Source organism: Oryx dammah, unplaced genomic scaffold (assembly GCF_014754425.2).
Source record: "Oryx dammah isolate SB20612 unplaced genomic scaffold, SCBI_Odam_1.1 HiC_scaffold_29, whole genome shotgun sequence".
Lineage (NCBI taxonomy): Eukaryota > Metazoa > Chordata > Mammalia > Artiodactyla > Bovidae > Oryx > Oryx dammah.
Genome location: NW_024070213.1, coordinates 66,551,817 through 66,577,460, shown reverse-complemented (window position 1 = coordinate 66,577,460; position 25,644 = coordinate 66,551,817). Strand labels below are relative to the sequence as shown.

Sequence of the window (25,644 nt, the reverse complement as noted above, 5' to 3'; positions counted from 1 at the left end):
TTATTTCCAATATTTATTCAAATAGCAGATTCTCTGTTTATATAATTTCTGTGTAACACCCATCTTCTCAGTCAAGTTCAAGTATATTTATTGTAAGCTAGGATAACAAAACAATTTATAATATATGATAGTCAAATGTAAGATTAAGGCATTTGGCCTTTTAAATGAAAAACTTCATGTTGCTATCTCTCACTTGCAGTTTTAAAGAAAAAGGCAATGTTGAGATAATGATCTGTATATGTGCATTGATGCTGACATTACCTGGCATAGCATTCCACTTATGTCAGCATTCATGACAGCAGTGAAAACAAAGAAAAATAAACATTAAAGGAGGATGCTTAAAAGAAGTGGAGATGTAAAGCAAAGATCTTTTCTACAATGTAAATAACCTTCCCTTGGATAATAAATCTAAGAAAACTCTAGTTGGTTAAAATCTCTGCTAAGTACTGTTTCCTCTGACAAGCGACCCTAACTAAGGGTTCTAATTTTTATAGCAACCTTTCTTATTTTCTGAGTATTTCCCATATCATTTGAGACTCTTCAGTTGTTTGATTCTTTAACATCCATTACAGCATAAAAGTGGTAACCTATAGTCTTTAGAGAAGTAAACATTTCTCAGGAAATTTTTTAAAAAGTTACCAAAAAATTTTTCTCAATATTAACTATACCCTGAATTAAGTACTTGAGAAATGACACACTGACTAATTTAAACTCTTCCCTTTTTCTTTGGAGCCCATGATTTTTCAAGATGACAGTGGTCTAAAATCATAAATTTTTACTGATCAATCAACTGCTGTAAATACTTGGCCAGAACACTAGGAAAAAGTTTAAATGCTAATATAACTCCTCGAGTACATGGTTCTGGATACTATGGATATTAAAGCAAGAATTATTAATTGTATATGCATAAGGATTTGTTCTAACCTGATTGTAATAAAGCTAACTGAATTAAAATGAAATTAACAGTCCACTTAAATATTAAATTCATAATAACTGAGAAAAAAATTTTTTTATTTGTCCTTAGTATGACTTAGACATTTTACGTGGTACAGAACTCTGTAACAGACAGTGATCCTCTGAAGAAAACAGTCTTTATCAACTACAGACTCAATGAAAATTTCTATTACTGAAGAATAATTAAGGACTTACCATAATATCAGCAATGACAGAAACAAAAGTAAATATTTGCAATGACATTCTAATATAATTGGCCTATGACATCTCCAACTTAAAAACACCCATGTCCATAATTTATCTTGAAACAATTTCCTCATGGTAGCTAATCCACCCAACATGCATCTCCCAAACCCACTTGCCCATCCTCCCAGTCCAACCACACATACCTTTGCCTTTACCCACCACTTCACTCTACCCCTTTACTCAGTAAGCACACAGAGCATTATTCAATGCTGTGAATAATGTTATATAACTCTTTGGTGTTTCATCAGTATGTTCAAACTCAGAGGAGCTGTGAGAAACAGATGCAACTTAGCAGGGCTAACCCTAAGGTGGCAAATGAAATCCACTCTTACCTGTCATCCTTAAACTAGCCCCAAACATCTTCATTTCATTTTGAAATATTCTTTAAAATTTTACCCTTTAGGAATTTACTGGTATGCTTCTTTAAAAAGTGTAAATAGACTTAAGAATTGTATTGGTTCTTCACTATCTGGACTTTGTGTAAATCAATTTAATAGGACTGTTTTTCCCCTGTAACTAGCTGAGAACTACAGCACCACTGGAATTGGAAATGCACGTGAAGGATCAGTGAAGCAAGCAGCAGTTAAGTACAAGCACTTGGAAGAGAGTAGCTAGTGTGGAAACCTCACAGTACCATGGCAGCACACTGCAGCAGGAAGAACATGGGCTCTGAACAGCCCGGGAGTTGAATTTGATTCCACCACTTACCAAGTGACCAACCTTAGGCCACTAAATCTCTTTGCATCTCAACTTGCTCTACTATTAAAAAAGATTATTTCTTCACAAGGTTGTCCTATATAAGATCAAGTGGCACAAACGCCTCACATGTAACAGACTCTCAAAAATGCCAGTTTCCTTCCTTTGCATGATAGAGGCAAGAACAGAAAGGCATGAAGAAAAAGAGGCGGCGGACTGAGTATCAAAAGGGTGACAGAGAGAAACTTTTGAAAATTTCTCCCCCAAAACTAGGATCAATCAAAAAAATGTTACATCTATATAATGCCCTGCTTATTTCAAAGATAAAAGAGATCTGGGAAGGTGGTCTGAGAACCAATCTTTCTTTCAATACAACAAATATTAATTGAATGCCTTTTATGGGTAAGGTGTATCTTAGGTGACTGACAAGAGGAGGAGGAGAATACAAAGAGGAGTATGAAAAATCTTTGCCTTTAAGAAGTTAGTAGTTTTAAGCTTTCTGATTTCAGAGAATAGTATAGCATTCATCTCTGGGACACCCAATTAGTTCATAAATTAGGGACTTTTGCATGTTCTTTATCATTATGGATAGCATGCTGGAGCATAAGGAAGAGATGCTATTAAAAAAAAAAAAACTGATGGGTTTTAAGATTCTACTTTTACCATTAGTCAAACTTTCATTAATTGTTGAATTTTTAATGCAAAGAATTACCTGCCAAAATTTCGGTGTTTCGTGCAGCTATTGTTTTAACTTTTATTATTCCTGATTCAGCAGCCTGCAAGAATAAAAATAATTAGAACATAAAACTTACTAATGACATGAATTATCTAGGGGAAAGAAATCATGTATGATACAATCTCAAGCACAGAGTCAGTCACTACTATCTTTTTTATTTTACAAACTTCAGATACTATAGTCTAGTAGTGAAACATACACTAAATGTAATAAAGTATGATTAACTTGATTATTCTCACGCAAACTCTGCATTGCAAAAGCATATTGCCTTTCTATGCCTTCAATTGCATCCAAAATACCCTAAATCCTCACACTTAAATCTTCAGAAAATAAAAAATAATAAAATCAAAGACTAATGAAAAAAAAATAAGATTTTCTCTTTCCCATTTCACACTTCTCTCTCAACAATAAAAAAAAAAATTGAAAAACACTGCAAACTCAAGTAAAACCGCTTTGAATTAGAAGAGAATGAATAACCAAGAACCCTGTCATTACTTTTAGATTGTGCTTTTTTAAAACATTCAATTTTCATAAGGTGTCTAAATCATTTCAGCATAATTGAGCTGGCAGTATTTGACAGTCATATGGCATTTTACACTATGCCACAGGACTGTGCTGTCCAATACTGTAGCTACTGGCTACATGTGACTAGGCTTCCCCAGTGGTTCAGTGGTAAAGAATCCACCTGCCAATGCAGGAGACGAGATTCGATCCCAGGGTTGGAAGGATCCCCTGGAGAAGGAAATGGCGACCCAGTCGAGTATTCTTGCCTGGAAAATCCACGGAACAGGGGAGCCTGGCAGGCTACAGTCCACGGGGTCGCCAAGAGTCAGACACGACTTAGCAATTAAACATGCACATATGACTACTAAGCACTTTATATGTGTCTACTCAAACTGAGTTGTGTTAAATATATCATTAAAACTAAATGTTTCTTTTTACTTTTTAAATGCAATTTAAAATTACACACATGGACTACATATGTTGCGCACATTATACTTCTACTGGACACTGCTAACATACAGTATTGATATATAACTTCCATTATAGAAACTCAGGACATTTTTACTATTAAGAAACATGCCTATTTCATACTTAAACTGGTGACTATACCTCCAAAAATAATACACAAGTATTCATATATTATATTCAAGTTTTCCTATTAACTTGCTCGCTACTTGTTCATTTATTCTGTTATCTCTTAATGTTTACTAAAGGACAAGTAGTAGAAGGCACTAAAGTTTTTAAAATAATTATGGAAGAACTCAGCATCCTATAGGTTATTAGGTTGAGGAGCAGTGGGTTGATGCATAAAATAAATGACACATTGTAGGCTATACAATGTATACCTTTGTCATTTTGTGGAATTCCAAGCACGTGAAGCCGTTGTCCACGATTAAAGAATTTCCAACTTCACTGTTCAGCAGAGACAGTAGTAATGGTCTCAGTGGCAATAAGTTTTGCAGTGGTTCTTAGCTGTTCAGCCTCCTCTCATTCCTGTACTTTCTAAGGTTGGCTTCATCCAGTCTTCTACCAATTCTACGAGCCCCTCAATGTTCTATCAGTAAACTTCATTTCCACTTACATCAGCCCAAGTTAGTTTCCATTGCTTACAACTAAGAAGCCTAATGGATATCTAGGACTTTAAGAAACTTTAAGAAATGGAAACGTAGTCAAAATAAATTACTTCATGGAAAGATTATTGATTTTCTGATTATCTAGGGGCAGTGTATATTAGAACACCAGATGCTTTAAAAAAAATCATGATGCCCAGATTGCTGCTGCTGCTGCTGCTGCTAAGTCGCTTCAGTCGTGTCTGACTCTGTGCGACCCCATAAACGGCAGCCCACCAGGCTCCCCCGGCCCTGGGATTCTCCAGACAAGAACACTGGAGTGGGATGCCATTACCTTCTCCAATGCATGAAAGTGAAAAGGGAAAGTGAAGTCACTCAGTCGTGTCCGACTCTTAGCGACCCCGTGGACTGCAGCCTACCAGGCTCCTCCGTCCATGGAATTCTCCAGGCAAGAGTACTGGACTGGGGTGCCATTGCCTTCTCCAGGTTGCAAACCATTCCAAAAACTACATCAGAATGACTGACAGTGGGAGTCACGCATTGGCATTTTTAAAAATCTTCAGGTGATTCCAACATGGGGCAAAATTTAAGAGGCTATTGTAATAATATAAGCAAAAGATGACCGTGGATAGGCCTGAGGTGATAATGACTGAGATGGTAAGGAGTGGTCAGATTCTGGATCTAGCATGAAGATGTACAAGCCAAAACAAACCTACTACTATAAAAATTCAGTAACACTGAAATTATTACGTATACTTTGTTCTATTCATACACCCCACTTTAAATGTCTTCAGTAATTTTCTTACTAAGTCGACTGAAATTAATCTACGGTCACTGAACTGTCTTCCACCAACATTTCAGATGTTCAGACTCTCTCCCTCCTTACTGTGGCCCTCTGTACCGTGACTATGCTCAGATTCAATATTTCATTCTACTTCAATCAACAGATATCAAAATAAATCATCATAAATCCAATGTAATCTAACTTTCTGAATTCTAGTCAGTTTCCAAAATCAGTCCTGTAGCATACTGGATGCTACATGTCAGTAAAGGATTTCAGATTTGCCAGACACTATTTTGATCTCCTCAAATAAATAAAAACTGAGCCATGTATGAATCATAAACAAGTATAAAAAACGAAATTATAAGTATATGTTTAACAAATATTTTTATACATCCACACAATAAGGAAAGCAATGAATGTTTTCCCTTTAGTTCCAAAGTAACAAGTGTTTTAAAAGGTATATAAACTCAAGAAGTCATCAAAAGGACTGTTTATTAACTCAGATATAACTGGACCTATATTACAGCTCCTAATTTTTTTCATCCAACTTTCTATTGTGAAACTTTGAAACTGTACCACCACCCTATTCTCACTGGCACCCTGTGTTGCTGGAAAGTTTCATTACCAATGTTTATTGACAACACTTGTACATCACGGCCCCCTCACCTCATGCACTGCTACTTCATACCTCAGCCTAGCAGACATATTCAAGAGTGCCCTGTATAAATGGAAGTATTCAGACTCAGATTTCCTTCTATTTATCAAAGATTGTCTGTGTAAAGAAGAATCTTTAACTTCTTGCTTTAAAAGTAACCCCTACTCTGATTAGACACTTACAGATTAGATACTTATATATCCATAGGGGAACTACTCAACTGTAAATATAGTTATTTTCCTGAATTGGGCCTCAATAAAAAAAAAAAATACAAAGTCCCAGTTCTATAGAGTTTAATAGGGATGATACAGGTTATGGTGGGTAGTCTAAAATCTCTATTCCCCAAGGGCAATCTATGAATTGGGTAACAAAGCCAAAAGTATTAAATAGACTGCACCATTTAATATTTGTTAATCTTAAAATTAATGTCTCTCAAGAAATATTTTTTTCTCTTTCACAAAATTCTTTGCTGACCCAAAGAGACACACCCACCAAGGACTCTGAATATAGAAGCCAGCATTACAGAAAAGATAAGATAGAATGCTAAAATGCTGACTCCTCTTTCAAGACAACACAGAATATCCTTGGCCTAACTACTCAATAAACTCTTCCTGGGCAATCTCAATTCTATGGTTTCAGTTACTTTCTAAATACTGAAGAATCCTAAATTATATTCCTTTTCCTTAACTGTCTCCTAAACTATAGGATTTATTACCCTGTATTTTTAAAAGGCACCTTAAATTCAAGATATTCAAAGATGTTATCACCTCACACGCACACCTCCAACTTCCACCCTAGCCGCAGAAAAGCCGGTTTCTTCTCCCTATCATCTGTTTTAGTGAACAGCAGCAGCAACCATGAAGTCACTGACCAGGTATCTGAGGTTTACCCCTGATTCCACAAATATAATCAGCCACAAAGGCTGCACAGTGAACACATCTTGTGCTTTTTTCCTTCTCAAGTCATTTCTACACCTCAGTTCAAACTTCTTGCTATCAATCTAAAGTAAGAACTTTCTCCATTTAAAACCTTGTCCTCCATCCATCCTCAATTGTCTCACTCTTCAATGGCCCCCCAAATCCACCTCTGGTGGTGTCTCTGAAAACTGAGTAGTGTAAGGACATCTTTCAAAAGGAAAAAAAAATAAGTCTCATGGACCTACCCAGTTGCTAACAAATTTAAGTAGGTATAAATATTAATAAATTATACATAAACTCCCTATTTTTATAACTCTTAAAATTATAAAGCCAATAAATTCACAGAAAAAATGAACACTAACTTAATGTGACAAATAATGCTTTGCTGAAATTAAACCACTGCTAACAACATGAGGATGGGGCAGGTGTCTCTCATCCTGGCACCAGGAGCAGTGACAGAAATCATTTCTTCCATAACTTGTTTTTCTATGGCAAGTATCAAAAAGTCCTTCCATCTCTGTGAGCCATCTATGGTTTGTACCTATGGTTTATTCTGTTTCTCCTATAACATGTCTGTTCCTCCAATCTAGCTGTAAGCCCTGTGAGGATAAAAAACGGATTTCATTGATCTCCCCATATGACTAATGCTTATCATTATGCAAACAGAGAACATATATATAAGCTAAGCTAAGTGAAGTTGCTCAGTCGTGTCTGACTCTTTGCAACCCCATGGACTGTAGCCTACCAGGATCCCCCATCCATGGGATTTTCCAGGCATGAATACTGGAGTGGGGTGCCACTGCCTTCTCCAGGGGATCTTCCCAATCCAGGGATTGAACCTGGGTCTCCCGCATTGTAGGCAGATGCTTTACCAACTGAGCCATGAGGGAAGTCCTGAGGATATATATAAACATTTATAAATAAGCAAAAGAAAAGTTCTAAACAGAGGGAGGGACTGTACTGTCCTCTCATTGAAAGATGCAGAGGAAATTTGATCCAGAGAGTCGTATCGCCATCACAACTACAGCTTCACTTCTCTGCCGTCCTCTTGGTTCTGTTTTGTTCCATGAGTAGCTTCATACTCAGGGAGCTCCAAAACTTGGCAATAAAATTAGTTCCAGCCATTCTATACCTCACAACTTCATATGACACTATCCAGAAAGAGAGAAAAGATCTCTTCAAGCAGCACTTGAGGAACAGAGAGGAAGCTTTCCCTTCCCAGGAGCACACACTGGCACTGTGTGTGGGTAGAAACAGAAGTGTGGATATGGAGATTAAATCAGATCAAACTAAACAAGGTATCCTGGAGCACGGGATGGAATTAATTCACCTAAATCCAGAGAGTTGAAAATTAAGGAAAAGTGCAGCCTATCACTGAAAAAAGCAAGAGGGAATGAACGCTAGAAGGGAATCAGCAAATGTCCACTTCTAGAACTCCAGACAAGTTTACAATAATAACAGTAACAATAATACTGCTTCTCTTCACCAAACCCTCTATGTTGTATTTTAAAACACAAAACAAAAACCGTACTTATTTTTTTTAAAACATTTATGGAAGAAGAGTCTCGAAATTAGAACAAATTCACCAAAGCCCCAAATTAATTATTCACAGGATATAGCATGAAATAAGAGTTAAAGAAGAAATGTGAAATTCAAGTTAATCGCAACTTAAGGAGAATAATGCACTCAAGAGACTAGGGAGGTATGACGTTGCCTTGCAAACTTAGGATTTCAGAACTCAGGTAAAATCAAAAGACCTAAAGTCAAGTCCTCACTTGGAATACCTAATAGATCTAGAACAGTCCCTAGAGGACAATATGCTTATAAAACAATTCAGTTCAGTTCAGTTAAGTTCAGTCGCTCAGTCGTGTCCGACTCTTTGCGACCCCATGAATCGCAGCACGCCAGGCCTCCCTGTCCATCACCATCTCCCTGAGTTCACTCAGACTCACGTCCATCGAGTCAGTGATGCCATCCAGCCATCTCATCCTCTGTCGTCCCCTTCTCCTCCTGCCCCCAATTCCTCTCAGCATCAGAGTCTTTTCCAATGAGTCAACTCTTCACATGAGGTGGCCAAAGTACTGGAGCTTCAGCTTTAGCATCATTCCTTCCAAAGAACACCCAGGGTTGATTGGTCTCCTTCAGAATGGACTGGCTGGATCCCCTTGCAGTCCAAGGGACCCTCAAGTACCACACTGAAATCAATAAGATTTTCTTCTGTAACATGTAATTAGTCTAAAATCTCAAAGCTCTGAAAAATATATACCTATATGGAATCCTATTCGTAACCTCTGGGCTAAAAAATAAAGACAAAACAAAACAAAAAACCCCTCTAGCTTCTAGCAAACAAATTTTCCTTAACATATCAAATAAAAGACCGAAATGCAGATTATATGTGGACAGCTAACAGTACGTGAACCGTGAACTTCCAGATGCTCAAGCTGGTTTTAGAAAAGGCAGAGGAACCAGAGATCAGATTGCCAACATCTACTGGATCATCAAAAAAGCAAGAGAGTTTCAGAAAAACATCTACTTTTGCTTCATTGACTGTGCCAAAGCCTTTGACTGTGTGGATCACAACAAACTGTGGAAAATTCTTAAAGAGATGGGAACACCAGACCACCTGACCTGCCTCTTGAGACATCTATATGCAGGTCAAGAAGCAACAGTTAGAACCAGACACAGAACAACAGACTAGTTCCAAATAGGGAAAGGAGTATGTCAAGGCTGTATATTGTCACCCTGCTTATTTAACTTCTATGCAGAGTACATCATGAGAAATGCTGGTCTGGATGAAACACAAGCTGATATCAAGATTGCTGGGAGAAATATCAATAACCTCAGATATGCAGGTGACACCACCCTTATGGCAGAAAGCAAAGAACAACTAAAGAGCCTCTTGATGAAAGTGAAAGAGGAGAGTGAAAAAGTTGGCTTAAAACTCAACATTCAGAAAACTAAGATCATGGGATCTGGTCCCATCATAGTCCCATCACATGGCAAATAGATGGGGAAACAAAGGAAACAGTGAGAGACTTTATTTTGGGGGGCCAAAACCACTGCAGATGGTGACTGCAGCCATGAAATTAAAAGATGCTTGCTCCTTGGAAGGAAAGCTATGACCAACCTAGACAGCATTATTAAAAAGCAGAGACATGACTTTGCCAACAAAGGTCCGTCTAGTCAGAGCTATGATTTTTCCAGTAGTTATGTGTGGATGTGAGAGTTGGGACTATAAAGAAAGCTGAGTACCAAAGAATTGATGCTTCTAAACTGTGGTGTTGGAGAAGACTCTTGAGAGTCTCTTGGACTGCAAGGACATCCAAGCAGTCCATCCCAAAGGAAATCAGTCCTGAATATTCATTGGAAGGACTGATGCTGAAGCTGAAACTCCAATACTTTGGCCACTTATGTGAAGAACCAACTCATCGGAAAAGACCCTGATGCTGGGAAAAACTGAAGGCGGGAGGAGAAGGGGACGACAGAGGTTGAGATGGCTGGATGGCATCACTGACTCAATGGACATGAGTTTGAGTAGGCTCCAGGAGTTGGTGATGGACAGGGAGGCCTGGCATGCTGCAGTCCATGGGGTTGCAAAGAGTCGGACACGACTGAGCAACTGAACTGAACTGATATATATGGTATGGCTATATATACAGTATCCCTTTCTTCTTCTTTAAAAATTTAATCTCCAACAAGTATCTAATCAGTACTTCTCAGATATACAAATGCTTTGAACTATGACAGACAGAGGAGAAGGCAATAGCACCCCTTTCCAGTACTCTTGCCTGGAAAATTCCATGGATGGAGGAGCCTGGTAGGCTGCTGCCCACGGAGTCGCGACGAGTTGGACAGGACTGAAGTGACTTAGCAGCAGCAGCAGCAGCATGACAGACAGAAGAATAAACAAGATGCAAAACTGACACTCCTTAAGGAGTTATTTAGAAAAGAAAATACCATAGCAAAAGGTAAAAACGTAAAAGTTATAGGGAAATAACATAAAATAAGTTTCAATGAAGGTTAAGAAAACATGTCAGCTTGAAAAGCCTGGGCAGGAGCTGCAACTATTCCTGACCAGCAACCAGCTAGTACATGGCACACAGCAGGTTTTCAAAAATTACTTTATGAACAAATGAAAGAATAAAGGAATGAGTAAATGAGGGATGAAATGAGAACATTATCTCTAAAGCTGGTTCATTCATGTAACAAATGAACAAGCAACATGGGTTAAATTAAGGGTAGGATTTTAACTTTTAAAAGATGGAAGGAGATGATTTTAGGCCAGCAAAAGGGAAAAAAAAAGCTACCAAAGCCACATCATGGAAGAGGGAAGGAGTAGGGCATATTTGGAAAATGAAGAGCAAGCAACAGAGTTTGGCTTAAGTATAAAGGGATTTGAGGAAAAGTTGAGGGTGATGAAGGAAGGATGGGAAGATCAAGAAGGTCTTAAATGTTATACTGAGGAATTCTGTATGTACAAAGTAGCCATTAAGAATTTCTGAGTTGTTTATGTACATTAGTCTGGTGGTAACATACAGGATGGTCTTTTGTGCCATTAATGAATACCAAAGGCCAGGTATAAGACTGAATACCTGGGAGCTAGAATAATAGCTAAAACAACAGATAAGAGGAGAGATACGTTAGAAATCACAAAAGTGGAAGAAACATCTGACAACGGATACAGCATAAAGAGAGTTGAAGGAGAGAAGACAGCTAAATACAACTAGAGTAAGCAAGAATAATAAATTCCACTAACAAAACAAGTGAAATGTGGGGATAGGACTAGTTTTAAGAAAAATAAGTTCAATTACCAGAAGTTCTATCTGAAGTATGTGAAAGATACTCCGGTAGATATGTTTAACAACTTATTGGCCAGAGACATTATTAATAGTCTTTTGCTACCTGAATGTTATTGACCAAGTGTTTTAATATTCACTTACCTAACAAACCACGAGTTACAGGTATTAGGTTCTGCGAAAATCCCCTGATCAATAATGCATTAACAGACAGTTGGAAGCACAGATCTAAATTCAGTAAAGAGAGCAGAGGTAACAAAGCAGACTTAGGAGTCATCAGCTCTGAAGTAAGGCCAGAAACAATGGGAGTAGATGCAAGTGCAAAAGAAATGAACACAGATAAAGAAGAGGTCTCCAGACAGAACTTGGGATACACTTATACGTAAAGAAAAAGAGAAGGAATACTGAGAGAGGAAGGAGAAATAGGAAAGTAGAGTGTTACAAAAGTCAAAACAAGAATGACAAACAGTAACAAATGATGAAGCAAGACAGATACATGGGAAAGATGATAAAAACAAGTATGCTTTAAAGACCGCAATGGGACGAGATGAAGATGTAAGAAACGGATGCACATGTGGATTCATGTCCCAGTTCTTTCACTTTCTAGCTTCACTACCCTTTGCAGGGCTTCTCTGGTGGCTCAGACATTTAAGAATCTGCCTGCAATGCAGGAGACCATGGATCAATCCCTGGGTCAGGAAGATCCCTTGGAAAAGGAAATGGCAATCCACTCCAATGTTCTTGCCTGGAGAATTCCATGGACAGAGGAGCCTGATGGGCTACAGTCCATAGCGTGGTAAGGAGTTGGACACGACTGAGTGACTGATACACACGCATACCTTTTGCAAGTTACTGACCTTTCCAAGCCATAGTTTCCTTATACCTGTAAAACTGAAATGCCATGTTGCAATACAGTCCCTGGATGCAACACTACTAGAAAGACAGTATTTTACTCAACTCTGAGTTAACTTAAGATAAAGGCGGTTTCTCATTGATTTTTGTACTTCCTGCCATGCTTTACAATTTAGAAACAAACTTCTATTAAATTTTAAGAGTAATAACAAAACCTTCTATTTTGTACATGGTTGAAAATAAATTTCCCTGGTGGCTCATATGGTAATAAATATGCCTGCAATGCAGGAGATCCAGGTTCAATCCCTGGGTAGGAAAGACCCCCTGGAGAAGGGCATGGCAACCCATTCCAGTATTCTTGCCTGGAGAATTCCATGAACAGAGGAGCCTGGCAGATTCCAGTCCATGGGGTCGCAAAGAGTCTTACTACTACTGCTGCTGCTAAGTCACGTCAGTCGTGTCCGACTGTGTGACCCCATAGACAGCAGCTCAACAGGCTCTGCCGTCCCTGGGATTCTCCAGGCAAGAACACTGGAGTGGGTTGCCATTTCCTTCTCCAATGCATGAAAGTGAAAAGGGAAAGTGAAGTCGCTCAGTCGTGTCTGACTCTTAGTGAGTCTAACTTAGTGTCTGACTCCTACCAGGCTCCGCCATCCATGGGATTTTCCAGGCAAGAGTACTGGGGTGGGGTGCCACTGCCTTCTCCGACTTAGTAGTCTAACTACTACTAAGTAAGGAAGTGCAAGTCGTTCAGTTCTGTCCAACTCTTTGTGACCCCATGGACCATGGAATTCTCTAGGCCAGAATACTGGACTGGGTAGCCTTTCCCTTCCCCAAGGGAACTTCCCAACCCAGGGATCGAACCCAGGTCTCCCACACTGCAGGTGTATTCTTCACCAGCTGAGCCACAAGGGAAGCCCCCAAATACTACTACTATATAAAAGAAAAAAAAAAAAAAGAAAATATTTCCATTTTTGGAGACTATCTTCCTTTTTGGTTTATTAGCCTCAAACACTGTCTTTTATGTCTTCCACATCACCAAAGCCTAGTGCTAACAATACATTGTTTTTTGACTAAACCATGTTTTCATTAACTTTGACACTCTATTCAATTTCATGAAAGCAAAAATACAATTGTCAAAATCTTAGTTAAAAAAAATGAGCTATACACTTTACACTTGAACAATAAATTTCATTGGTTATAGTACTAACTTTCATAAATAAATAAAACATGTCATGGACTAATCAAAAGTTTTTTTAAAAGCTTTCACTATAAAACACTCTTAGAATATTGTAATAAGCTTGTAAAATTTTCCTAGATGTCTTAGTGAAAATGTTACTGCTTATACTACTCTCAAAGTTAGCATCTAAAATATTTATCAGAAAAAAAAAATAATTTAATAGACCCTAGGAGTTTAATCGGAGAAGGTGATGGCACCCCACTCTAGTACTCTTGCCTGGAAAATCCCATGGACAGAGGAGCCTGGTAGGCTGCAGTCCATGGGGTCTCGAAGAGTCGGACATGACTGAGCGACTTCCCTTTCACTTTTCACTTTCATGCATTGGAGAAGGAAATGGCAACCCACTCCAGTGTTCTTGCCTGGAGAAGCCCAGGGACGGGGGAGCCTGGTGGGCTGCCGTCTATGGGGTTGCACAGAGTCGGACACGGCTGAAATGACTTAGCAGTAGCAGAGGAATTTAATATGCCTTTCCTGGAATAAAGTCAATAGGAGCATAAAAAGAAAACAGCAGAGTCAAAAATCAAAGATCACTAGCATGTCTGCACAACCATATAGAATTGTATTATAAAGGAAAGTCTTGACTAAATGATTTATAACTCCCTACCACACTTGTCACACTGTTCTGAGTAGTGTTGACACTTTTGAAAATAAATTATGAAAACTAAACAAAACATGGACTTATTCATGTTAATGAGAAGAACACAATTGGTTGCACCATAAACAAATTTCTCTGACCTATGTCAACAGAAAAAAAACTATAGCATGATGTAAGATATTAAAGGAAAACAGTTCCCAATTAAGCATGTAAGCATGATCTAGCCCTCATTATTCACTGTCATAAGGTCCTGAAAATAAGATCTTCACCCTATCAGAAGAGCCAACTGACTTGGGCCTCAGTCCCCAAACAGCTGGTTAAAAAGAGAATCCTGTCATGATAAGTAGAGGGCATCTCTTTCACCAAAGGGCCCCACTCAGCCAATTAATGCATATAAACACCAGACACTGAGGAACTTTGCCACAACCACCTTTGCTTTTTTAGGCAAAAATCCCCTACCAAACAAAACTTAAATGCATAAAAGCACAAAGTACATAACCTGGGAAGACTACTTGTATTTTATTATATACACCTTCACTGATTCTACTTCATTTAAAAAGAAAGAGACAAAAATCCATCCAAATCCTAATTGTGACCATCTCAAGTCAATGACCTTCATTCCCTTTCCTCTTCTGTCACCCACTTCCTGGATTTCATTACCCTTTTGTGCAGCACTACTTAGCAATCTGAAATCCAATAGCCCCCTTTTGTCCCATCTGTCTTTATCCTTCTAGTTCTCTCACTCCCCAATGCCATTGCTCTTGAATTAAATTGGACCAATTCAATTAAATAAGCTGCTAGTTCCTTAACCTTTCCATCTTCCAATCCAAGTTGTCTTGGATTGCCTTCTTTGGGAATCCAACCTACATCTCACGATCCATCATCATTTCAACTTTTCCTGCCAAGACTCTTAAGTGTTCCAAGTCAATTTCTCCTCCACTTCTACAACATGATCCACTACTCCCCTCAAACTTCCTACCCACCACTTTCACCACTAACTACTCCTAGCAACAAGCTTGTTTCCTATCTTACCAAGAAAACAGAGGCCATAGGCCAAACTGTCCACAACTTTCTATCCCTCCACTATGTCCCTCATTCAAATTTATCACGTTCAAATCCATTTTTTTCTCCTTACCTTCCTCTATCAGAAAATAATGTGTCCCTTCTCAGACTGAAGCCAGTTCATACACTTAAGCACTTGACACTCCAGCTTTCTCGGGGACCTTGCTCTCACCAAGTACTTCCTTTCTCTCCCATTCCCTTAACCTTAGTCATCCCAGCTGGCTCTTTCCCTTTTAATGCTCTTACTTTCAGAGTTCCTTCCTTAGCCCTGATATGCTCCTTCTGTACACTCTTCCTGTACCATTTTTTCTATTCTTATGGTTTCCTCTAACATGTATAACCGATACTCCTAAATCTAAAATTGAGACCTCCTTGTTAAGTGCCAAACCATCATTTTCAAACGCCTACTGATCAGTTCCACCTGGGTGTCACACATCAGCTTAAAATAATATTCATCACTACTCCTTTTTCCCAAAAACATTTCCTCCTCTTAATGATTTACAGTTTCCTAAGCCAGAAATCTGGGAGGCATCACAGATTTCTCTTTCTACCTCATAAAAAATGTCACTATGACCTGTTAATTTTACCTGCTAAACCTCTCTAATCCATACCCAGTCTTCCACCTACATCTACCACAATGCAAGCAACTTTCCGTCAACCCCTACTGTTACCTCAATGCAGACAATCATCCCTAAAATATCTGCTGTCTTTACTTCAAGCTCAATCCCCTCTAATTTTTCCCTCCAGTAATGTAAATATAAATTTGATCATATCACTATCTTAAAAAGCTTTAATGGCTCGCAATCACCTTCGGTATGAAACTTCTTTTACATGGGATGCAAACATGCTATTCTCTTCTGCCTAGCATGACCTCCTCCTCCTGTTGACTGCATTCTCCTTATCCTATAAAGATTCAGCTTAAGAATTACAAACTCACTCTGACCACACTTCTAGGCTCAGTTAGACTCCCTTTATTTGTTTCCACACAGTAGTGCAAACAGAAATGACCAAAAAGGTTATATTCATTAAAAACATAAAACCTCAGAGTTTATAGCCTCTGAGGGCCACTGAATATCAATTACATAGAAGTGATTTTACAAAGCCTTAAAGTAGTTTTTAAGACAAAGTAGAAAAATTTATACAAATATTCCTGAACAAATTAGCAAGTACACTTATGTTTAAAAAAGTTACACTGCTGAAACATGAAAATTCATATTTAAGAAAAATGAGGGAAAAAGGACTATTGCTGTTATTATCTAATTACTCTACTATAAAATGACAATGAAATCATAGCCCTTATAAAAATAACTTAATATGCAAATTTTATAAATGAAACCAATTAATATGGAAAAAACTATGTAGAAAGTCCAAAGATTAAAAAAAAAGTATCAGTAAGTAAGACATTATCCTTTATCAACACTCTTTTCTTCTGTTTTTCTAACAGATTTGAAATCTTAAAAAAATGCAGTTCATTATTAAAAAAAGTAGAGCCAATCACTATGGCTAAAAAGCTAGAAATTATTAAAGACTAAACAAAGAATGTCTCACTTCATTCTACCTTGTTTAAAAAGTAATGCGAAAGGAGACAACCCTTCCAAAGTACATATGCAGTCATATCTGTATAGTATTAAGTTCCTGAGTAGGCTTCCACGTAGGCCAAAATGACAATTTTTCAGGTAATGTTTGTGAAGACACCAAGAGAATGTTAACCAGCAAACCAGTATACAGATAGAAAAGCTTCTTAGAAAGGCTTTGCATTAGGGTCCACCAAACACACCTCCCCCTACTGCTCCCCCCCAAAAATAAATAAATAACACTAAAAACTCACTAGTTCTCTTTAAGAACAAAAGCCAAATTATGCATCCCTATGAAATTACCATGGAAAAATTAATTCACCCAAAATATTTCTGCGAAGTCAAGCCTCGCTCCTAAAAAACCATCACCATTAGGCTAATTAAGGTTATTTTTCAGTGCCTAAAGAACTGTCCTAAGGACACGACTGAGCGACTGGACTGAACTGACTGAAGCTCATTAGAAGTGCCACAGGTTAAGGAGTCAAAGTTCTTGCATCCATGAAGCATGTACTATATACAAAATTATGTATCAGAGATAATCACATCAAAAATTATTTTTGTGATAACCTCACAGAGTAGGTGTAATTACTAAATACCTTTTTAGTCAAGTTTCAAGTAAAAAAGATAATGAGATTTATTGAAAGTTCCTAGGTTAGAAATGCACTGAGTTTCAGAACTTTGTAAATTACCATGTGGAGCTCTGAATGCATTTTCCAATAGGAATAATGTAATTAATGGCAATTCAATCTCCAAGCTAGCCCACAAAGGCTTATGATTACAGAGGAATCACTACTTCTATAAGTTATTATAAGAACTGGGAATGGCCAGTTCTATAAATTATTGTTAAAATTACAAAGTAGGATTTGACATTTTTAAATGAGAGCATTTCCTTGTAATCAGAATAGCCTATTTCTTTAAAAATACTTAAAACAGCCATATTCTTTAAAACTCATATTTATAACTTTCAACAGATCACATAGAGAAAATAATGAAAATCGATATTAAAACAAACTATTGATTATCTGAAATAAAATTTGTCATAATATTCATCTTTCCAAAAGTGGAACATCTGGTTTTCATCATTGGGTAGGTAATATTTGCTTACTTTATTAAAAAAATTACTAAATGGAGTTTGTTGGAGAATAATGAGACCAAAGTACAGAAAAATTAAGGCTCCTCAGAAGGCTAAAATTCAAACTTTATTGGGCAAGTTCTAATTATGAAATTGCAGGTATATACCAAACTACATTAAATAGGAATAAGTGCAAAATAACTGCTTTAACAGTTAACTGCTTTAACTATCTTATTTCAGAAATGGGAAAAGAAATTGAGTAGCATCTTTAAAAAGTTTAAGAGACAAAAATGGCATCTTAAGAGAAAAAGCTAACAGTGACTAAAAGTTAATAATTTCATTTTATTAACTTGAGCCTTTTTAAAAATTTGGTTTTTCCCCCCCCCCCCCGAAAGCTTTATCATAATCTAATAAACCCATTCTTTAACTCTATTTTACATCTGAAAGAAAACTGAAGCTGAAAATGGTTAAGTAAGACGTCTTGCGAGCACTTAAATTCAGGCGTATTCTATCTGACTCTCGGCCCAAACTTCTCAGCACGTCGCTGCTCATAACGAGGCTTAACATGGTCATTGTGGCTCTTCACTCTGTCCTAAGTCAAGTGTTTCTGGATAATTCATTGGTACTTCATGATACTAATAAAGAGTAAAACTGCACGACGCTTACCAAGAAGGAAAAAAAAGCTACTTTCAATTGAGTGACATATACCAGAAAGCTGAGGAGCACACGTTTGTACCACAACTGTGATGATTAGTTTTTAGAAGCAACGAAACTAAATTTCTGAATCTGGCTTAACCAATTGCGTGTTTGAAAAAGGCCAGAAAAGAGAAGGGGACCATACACTTAGCTGAATTCGCTGAATCGGCTCACTGCGCGAACTTCGGTGCTAAATCTGGACAGAACACTGTAGCGAAAATCAAAGCGCCTCAGACTTGCCAAAAGAAAACTATAAAACCGCTCGTGAAACAACCCACCGGTTCGCAAACCTGGAAAGGTGAGGGCCAAAGGAGAATGAGACAGGACTGGAGGATGGGACTGAAGGACTGGGTCTAAACAGGACCGGCTGCGCCCACCGTGCTCTCTCCCGAAGTCGCCCGGAGCTTACCTCCTTGACCGGTGGGAATTTCTTCTTGCATTCCAGGGACAGGGCCCGCAAGTCGCTCTGCATGCTCTCCAGCAGCCTCTTGACCGCCTCGGGGCTGCTGGTGCCAGACATGATCCACCGAGCCCCGTGCCAATTTCTGAGAGGCGCAAACCAACCCTGGCCCTTGTCAGCTCCTTGGGGCGACAGACAGCTCCCTCCAGGTGTCTCCGGCCCTAGGGCTGTTCGCCCCTGGGGCTCCACGGGGGCTCGGCCCGGCCTGGGCAGCGAGCCCGAGAGCCCCCCGAGGCCTCCTCGCAACTGCCCCCGCTCTTATCTAGGGGCCCCCGCAGTCGCCCCGCCCTGCTACGCTCCGCCGACTGGCGGAGGAGCCCACCAGGCGGGCAGGTCCCTCCCGCTGACGCAGGCTCGGCTTACACCGGTTGTCACCAGCCAAGCTGGAGAGAAGCTTCAGCGCCGTCTACCCAAGACCCCCAGACTCGCCGACGCCATTAGCCGACTTGCCCACAATTCCGAGCGCGGCCGGGACACGTCAGCTACACTTCCGGGCACAGCAGCCACCGCCTCCGCCGTGGCCAATCCGAGCGTCGAGCCGTAGGGTAGGGCGTGGCCAAGGGCGTGGTCACGCTTGGGGAGGGCCCAGATCAGGGCTCGGGCGCTTACATGGGCCCAATTCCCAGCTTCGGAGTCGGCTTAGGGCACAGTTTGCCTCGAAGTTCGCTTGCTTTTTGGTGGCAGGTGTTTGAATAGTGCCCCTGGAACCCCTTGTTGCGTCTGTGTTTATGTTTCTATTAAATTGTATTTCGGTGTAAACAGTTTGCTTCCTTTTGGATTCATCCTCATTTGTCCTGTCCCTCATTTCTGCCCCTTCGAATCTCGGAACAAGTGACCCCAAATCAACGCCTACCTTCTGTTAATCCTCCCCCCCGACCCCCGACCTAAATTGCAATTCATCCATAGAATTGTACAAAGCATGCCCTTACATACAAAGTACACTTACTGCGAACCAGTCACTTACCTTCCTAACCTGTAAAATGGAGCATTAAACCGCCCTCTGTTCCAAACCCTTTGCTCGTTTTCCATTTTACCCAAAGTAAAAGCCCAAATTCCTCTGTTCACCTACCTAGAGTGAGTGAAGTCGCTCAGTAGTGTCTGACTCTTTGCAACCCCATGGACTGTAGCCCACCAGGCTCCTCAGTCCATGGAATTTTCCAGGCAAGAGTCCTGGAGTGGGTTGCCATTTCCTTCTCCACGGGATCTTCCCAACCGAGGGATCGAACCCGGGTCTCCCGCACTGCAAGCAAGTGCTTTACCGTCTGAGCCACCAAGGAAGCCTTTCACCTATTTAACGCTCTGCGATCTGTCTCACCTCCTTTACTGCATGTCTGTCTCCTCGTTAAAATGAAAATTCAGAAGGGTTGAATTTTTTTTTCCAGTTTTGTTCCCTGCTGTATCTCCAGTGCTTGGCACACAGTAGATGATCAATATTTATTGAATGAACGGATACCCTACTAAAAACAGTGTTTTGATGCTCAAATAATGAACCCACATAAAAGCCTTCAGTTAGGTTTGAAGTGCATTTGAGGGAAAGACAAACAGAAAAGGAAGCTGTGCTTCTCTGAAGATCCAGTTGTGTGTGTAGGAAAGCTTGCTCTACTTCTCTGAAGATCCAGTAGAATCTGTGTGTGTGTGTGTGTGTGTTTGTGTGTGTAGGGAAGTTTGCTTTGCTTCTCTGACAGGAAGTGCTTTTAAAGGGAAGTTTCTAGGTGGGTATAGGCAAGAGGGGTGCTTCTCTGGTGGCTCAGAGGTTAAAGCGTCTGCCTCCAATGAGGGAGACCCAGGTTCGATCTCTGGGTCGGGAAGATCCCCTGGAGAAGGAAATGGTAACCCACTTCAGTATTCTTGCCAGGAGAATCCCATGGAGGGAGGAGCCTGGCGGGAGAGGGAGGGGTCTTCTCTGAAGATCCAGGTGTGTGTGTGTGTGTGTGTGTGTGTGTAGGGAAGTTTGCTTTGCTTCTCTGACAACCAGTGGGTAAATGCTTTTAAAGGGAAGTTTCTAGGTGGGTATAGGCAGAGGGAAGGGTTGCCATGTAGAAACAGAACAGTCAACTCTGCAGGTCAGTATATTTTTGCCCAAGACATTTCACAGCTGCTGAGTAGGCCTCAAAGAAAGGTTAGAGGGAAACTTGAGAGAGGATAAAGGTAGATGAAGAAATGAACACCTTCAGACAACTGAGCTGATGACACCTTTATAGCACAGAACACAGGGACTTATGAAATTGTCAGTGGGTAGCAATATTGGTTAGGCAATGCTGGTTGTAAAATAAGATCTTGCACCACAAGTAATTCATACACCAAAATTTTCTTTTCTTTTTTTTTCCTTTCTAAGATGAAGCAAAGCAAGTATAAATGAAGGTGGCAGATGTGGTAAAAGCAATTTAATCATTTGTGCCTATTACCTCACTTCTGGGAAACTTGACAGCTATACTAAAAGATATGAGTTTAGCAAATAAAAACAAAAACTTTGGCAGAATATGCGACTATGTAGCAGACATTATTTTTGAGGTTCTAGGGAGGTTTTAAAAATGAGCCTCTAAAAACTGGCTAGTAATCTAGAATCAAGATCCTGTCCAGTGCCTTTCCCTATGTAGTCAATTTTCCATTGAAATTTAATTTTTTTATTGTTAGTTACTTTGGCATGACTGACTCAAAATCAATCTTCTTAGAGTCTTTTATATCTATTAATGTTGGGAAATGCAATTGGAATTTATTAATTAAAGCAACCCATAATGATTTCATATGCAAAAATTTTCTTACTGTGCAACAATTACCTGCTGAGTAGGTAAAGCTAGTAAGCTAGTCTTCTGTAAATTTCCTTTATAATAAAATGAAAAACGTTTTACACATACATATGCCCAGAGAAGTTGTGCTGCCCTGGGAACAATGCATAGCTTTATGCCAAAACCAGGCAATTTAGCAGAGCTAAAAATAGTTTTTGATTTCACAAGTTAATAAATCAGATAAACTCAGGAGTTAGCATTGCAAAAACAGAATCATTTCTCTTTTAGTGCCAAAATATTTCATATATGTATTATCGTTTTCGAGTATCTCAAGTTCAGTTCAGTCACTCAGACGTGGCCGACTCTTTACGACCCCATGAACCGCAGCACGCCAGGCCTACCAATCCATCGCCAATCCTGGAGTTCACCCAAACTCATGTCCATTGAGTCGGTGATGCCATCCAACCATCTCATCCTCTGTCATCCCCTTCTCCTCCTGCCCTCAATCTTTCCCAGCATCAGGGTCTTTTCAAATGAGTCAGCTCTTCACATCAGGTGGCCAAAGTATTGGAGTTTCAGCTTCAACATCAGTCCTTCCAATGAACACCCAGGACTGATCTCCTTTAGGATGGACTGGTTGGATGTCCTTGTAGTCCAAGGGACTCTCAAGAGTCTTCTCCAACACCTCAGTTCAAAACCATCAATTCTTTGGCGCTCAGCTTTCTTTATTGTCCAGCTCTCAAATCCATACATGACCACTGGAAAAACCATAGCCTTGATAGATGGACCTTTGTTGACAAAGTAATGTCTCTGCTTTTTAATATGCTGTCTAGGTTGGTCATAACTTTCCTTCCAAGGAATAAGCATCTTTTAATTTCATGGCTGCAATCACCATCTCAAGTAGTACTTTTAAAATTGAAGCATACCTGTAATGTAGGAATGAGTGTAATGTGCCTACGAAATCTGTCTTCATTGAAAATTACACTAATAAATTCCTAATAAACTTAAACTTTTATTACATAAATAATGCTTTCATAGCATTATCAACTAGTTGTTAAGCCTCAGGCTCTCAAGTCAAAAAGCCCTCTGTTTGAATCTCTGCCCTGTCACTTACTACTTGGATAACTTCAGCAAATTACTTAACCTCTCTAATTTTCAGTTTCCACTCCTTTAAACAAAGAAAATACAAGTGCTTTCCTCACTGAGTAGTTCTAATATCTAAATGAGACATTGCAGGTAACGTACAATACCCAGTACTCATTAAATGTTTTAAATAGTAGAAAAAGGTAACCTTGAGATTATTATTAATGCTGTCTTTTATTAACTTCTAAATAGAAATGAATATGAGCTAGTTCTAACCTACCAGATGAAAATTGGGAAATCCATTTTTTTTTTAACATTTATTGTGAATCTTCTAGAAAAGTAACCTCAGTTCAGTTCAGTTCAGTCGCTCAGTCATGTCCAACTCTTTGCGACCCCTTGAATCAGAGCACGCCAGGCCTCCCTGTCCATTACCAAGTCTCGGAGTTTACCCAAAGTCATGTCCATCGAGTCAGTGACCATCCAGCCATCTCAACCTCCGTCATCCCCTTTTCCTCCTGCCCTCAATCCCTCCCAGCATCAGAGTCTTTTCCAATGAGTCAACTCTTCGCATGAGGTGGTCAAAGTATTGGAGTTTCAGCCTCAGCATCAGTCCTTCCAATGAATACCCAGGACTGATCTCTTTTAGGATGGACTGGTTGGATCTCCTTGCAGTCCAAGGGACTCTCAAGAGTCTTCTCCAACACCACAGTTCAAAAGCATCAGTTCTTTGTCGATCAGCTTTCTTCACAGTCCAACTCTCACATCCATACATGACCACTGGAAAAACCATAGCCTTGACTAGACGGACCTTTGTTGGCAAAGTAATGTCTCTGCTTTTTAATTTGCTCTCTAGGTTGGTCATAACTTTCCTTCCAAGGAGTAAGCGTCTTTTAATGTCATGGCTGCAGTCATCATCTGCATTGATTTTGGAGCCCAAAAAAATAAAGTCTGCCACAGTTTCCACTGTTTCCCCATCTATTTCCCATGAAGTAATGGGACTAGATGCCATGATCTTCGTTTTCTGAATGTTGAGCTTTAAGTCAACTTTTTCACTCTCCTCTTTCACTTTCATCAAGAGGCTTTTTAGTTCCTCTTCATTTTATGCCATAAGGGTGGTGTCATCTGCATATCTGAGGTTATCTAGTTGTTTAATCCCTGAGATTTTACCATCATTCATTTATTCTCCTCTTGGACTTTTCTTTCCCTTGTGGCTCAGCTGGTAAAGAATCTGCCTGCAATGAGAGAAACCTGGGTTCTCTCCCTGGGTTGGGAAGATCCCCTGGAGAAGGGAAAGGCTTCCCACTCCGGTATTCTGGCCTAGAGAATTCTATGGACTGTATAGTTCATGGGGTTACAAAGAGTCAGACATGAGTGAGCGGCTTTCACTTTCTTCACCAACTGCTTAAATGTGAATATCTCCAAGGATTCTATTCCCTTCTCTCTTTTCTTAATTTTTCCTCTCAGAGTGATCTTATGCACACCAGTGACTTCAGTTACTACCAATCCATTGGTATCACCCTGTATAACCTACATTTTGACAAATATCAACAGAATGTTCAGATTAATAGAAATACTATAATAGACACACCAGTTAAATTTACTTATCTACAGGATACAGAAAGGAATATAGTTGTAATATCAGCTAAGATATGAACATGAAACCTTCTAAACTTTCCAACTCAGACCTTCTGGAATATACAACAACAGAACTCCTGGAAATTTTACTTTCCCTTCTAGTCCTAGCCTTATATACATAAAACTAGATGGTCCTATACATAGCCTTATGTGGAGACCACCTCATTGCGACAAGGTAAGTCATTAGTCTCAGAATTACACAGTGTACAACATGACAGGTAAGATGTAATACAAAGGACATTCAGACATAAATGAGAAAAGGAAAGATATACCTATTTGTATACAGAGTTCCAAAGAATAGCAAGAAGAGATAAGAAAGCCTTCCTCAGTGATCAGTGCAAAGAAATAGAGGAAAACAATAGAATGGGAACGACTAGAGATCTCTTCAAGAAAATTAGAGATACCAAGGGAATATTTCATACAAAGATGGGCTCAACAAAGGGCAGAAATGGTATGGACCTAACAGAAGCAGAAGATATTAAGAAGAGGTGGCAAGAATACACAAAAGAACTATACAAAAAAGATATTCATGACCCAGATAATTATGATGGTGTGATCACTCACCTAGAGGCAGATATCCTGGAATGCAAAGTCAAGTGGGCCTTAGAAAGCATCACTATGAACAAAGTTAGTGGAGATGATGGAATTCCAGTGGAGCTATTTCAAATCCTGAAACATGATACTGTGAAAATGCTGCATTCAATATGCCAGCAAATTTGGAATACTCAGCAGTGGCCGCAGGACTGGAAAAGGTCAGTTTTCATTCCAATCCCAAAGAAAGGCAATGCCAAAGAATGCTCTAACTACCGCACAATTGCACTCATCTCACACGCTAGCAAAGTAATACTCAAAATTCTCCAAGCCAGGCTTCAACATTACATGAACTGTGAACTCCCAGATGTTCAAGTTGGATTTAGAAAAAGCAGAGGAACCAGAGGTCAAATTGCCAACATCTGTTGGATTATTGAAAAAGCAAGAGAGTTCCAGAAAAACATCTATTTCTGCTTTATTGACTATGCCAAAGCCTTTGAATATGTGGATCAGCACAAACTGTGGAAAATTCTTAAAAAGATGGGAATACCAGACCACCTGAGCTGCCTCCTGAATAATCTGTATGCAGGTCAAGAAGCAACAGTTAGAACTGGACATGGAACAACAGATTGGTTCCAAATAAGGAAAGAAGTACATCAAGACTGTATATTGTCACCCTGCTTATTTAACTTATATGCAGAATACATGATGAGAAATGCTGGGCTAGATGAAGCACAAGCTAGAATCAAGATTGCTGAGA

At 39.4% G+C, this 25,644-nt stretch overlaps 1 protein-coding gene across 4 annotated transcripts in view; it reads right to left on the bottom strand.

Moving 5' to 3' along the window:
- Positions 1-19,389, bottom strand: part of MON2 (MON2 homolog, regulator of endosome-to-Golgi trafficking) — a 113,702-nt gene extending 94,313 nt beyond the window's left edge. For all 4 annotated transcript variants that reach the window (XM_040233128.1, XM_040233130.1, XM_040233129.1 and 1 more), the window contains exons 1-2: positions 18,859-19,389; positions 2,609-2,672 (exon numbers count right to left, since the gene is read on the bottom strand). In XM_040233128.1, coding sequence (XP_040089062.1) covers positions 2,609-2,672; positions 18,859-18,969 — 175 coding nt within the window. In that variant the 5' untranslated portion in view covers positions 18,970-19,389. The remainder of the gene's footprint in view (positions 1-2,608; positions 2,673-18,858) is intronic.
- Positions 19,390-25,644: the final 6,255 nt, after the last annotated feature.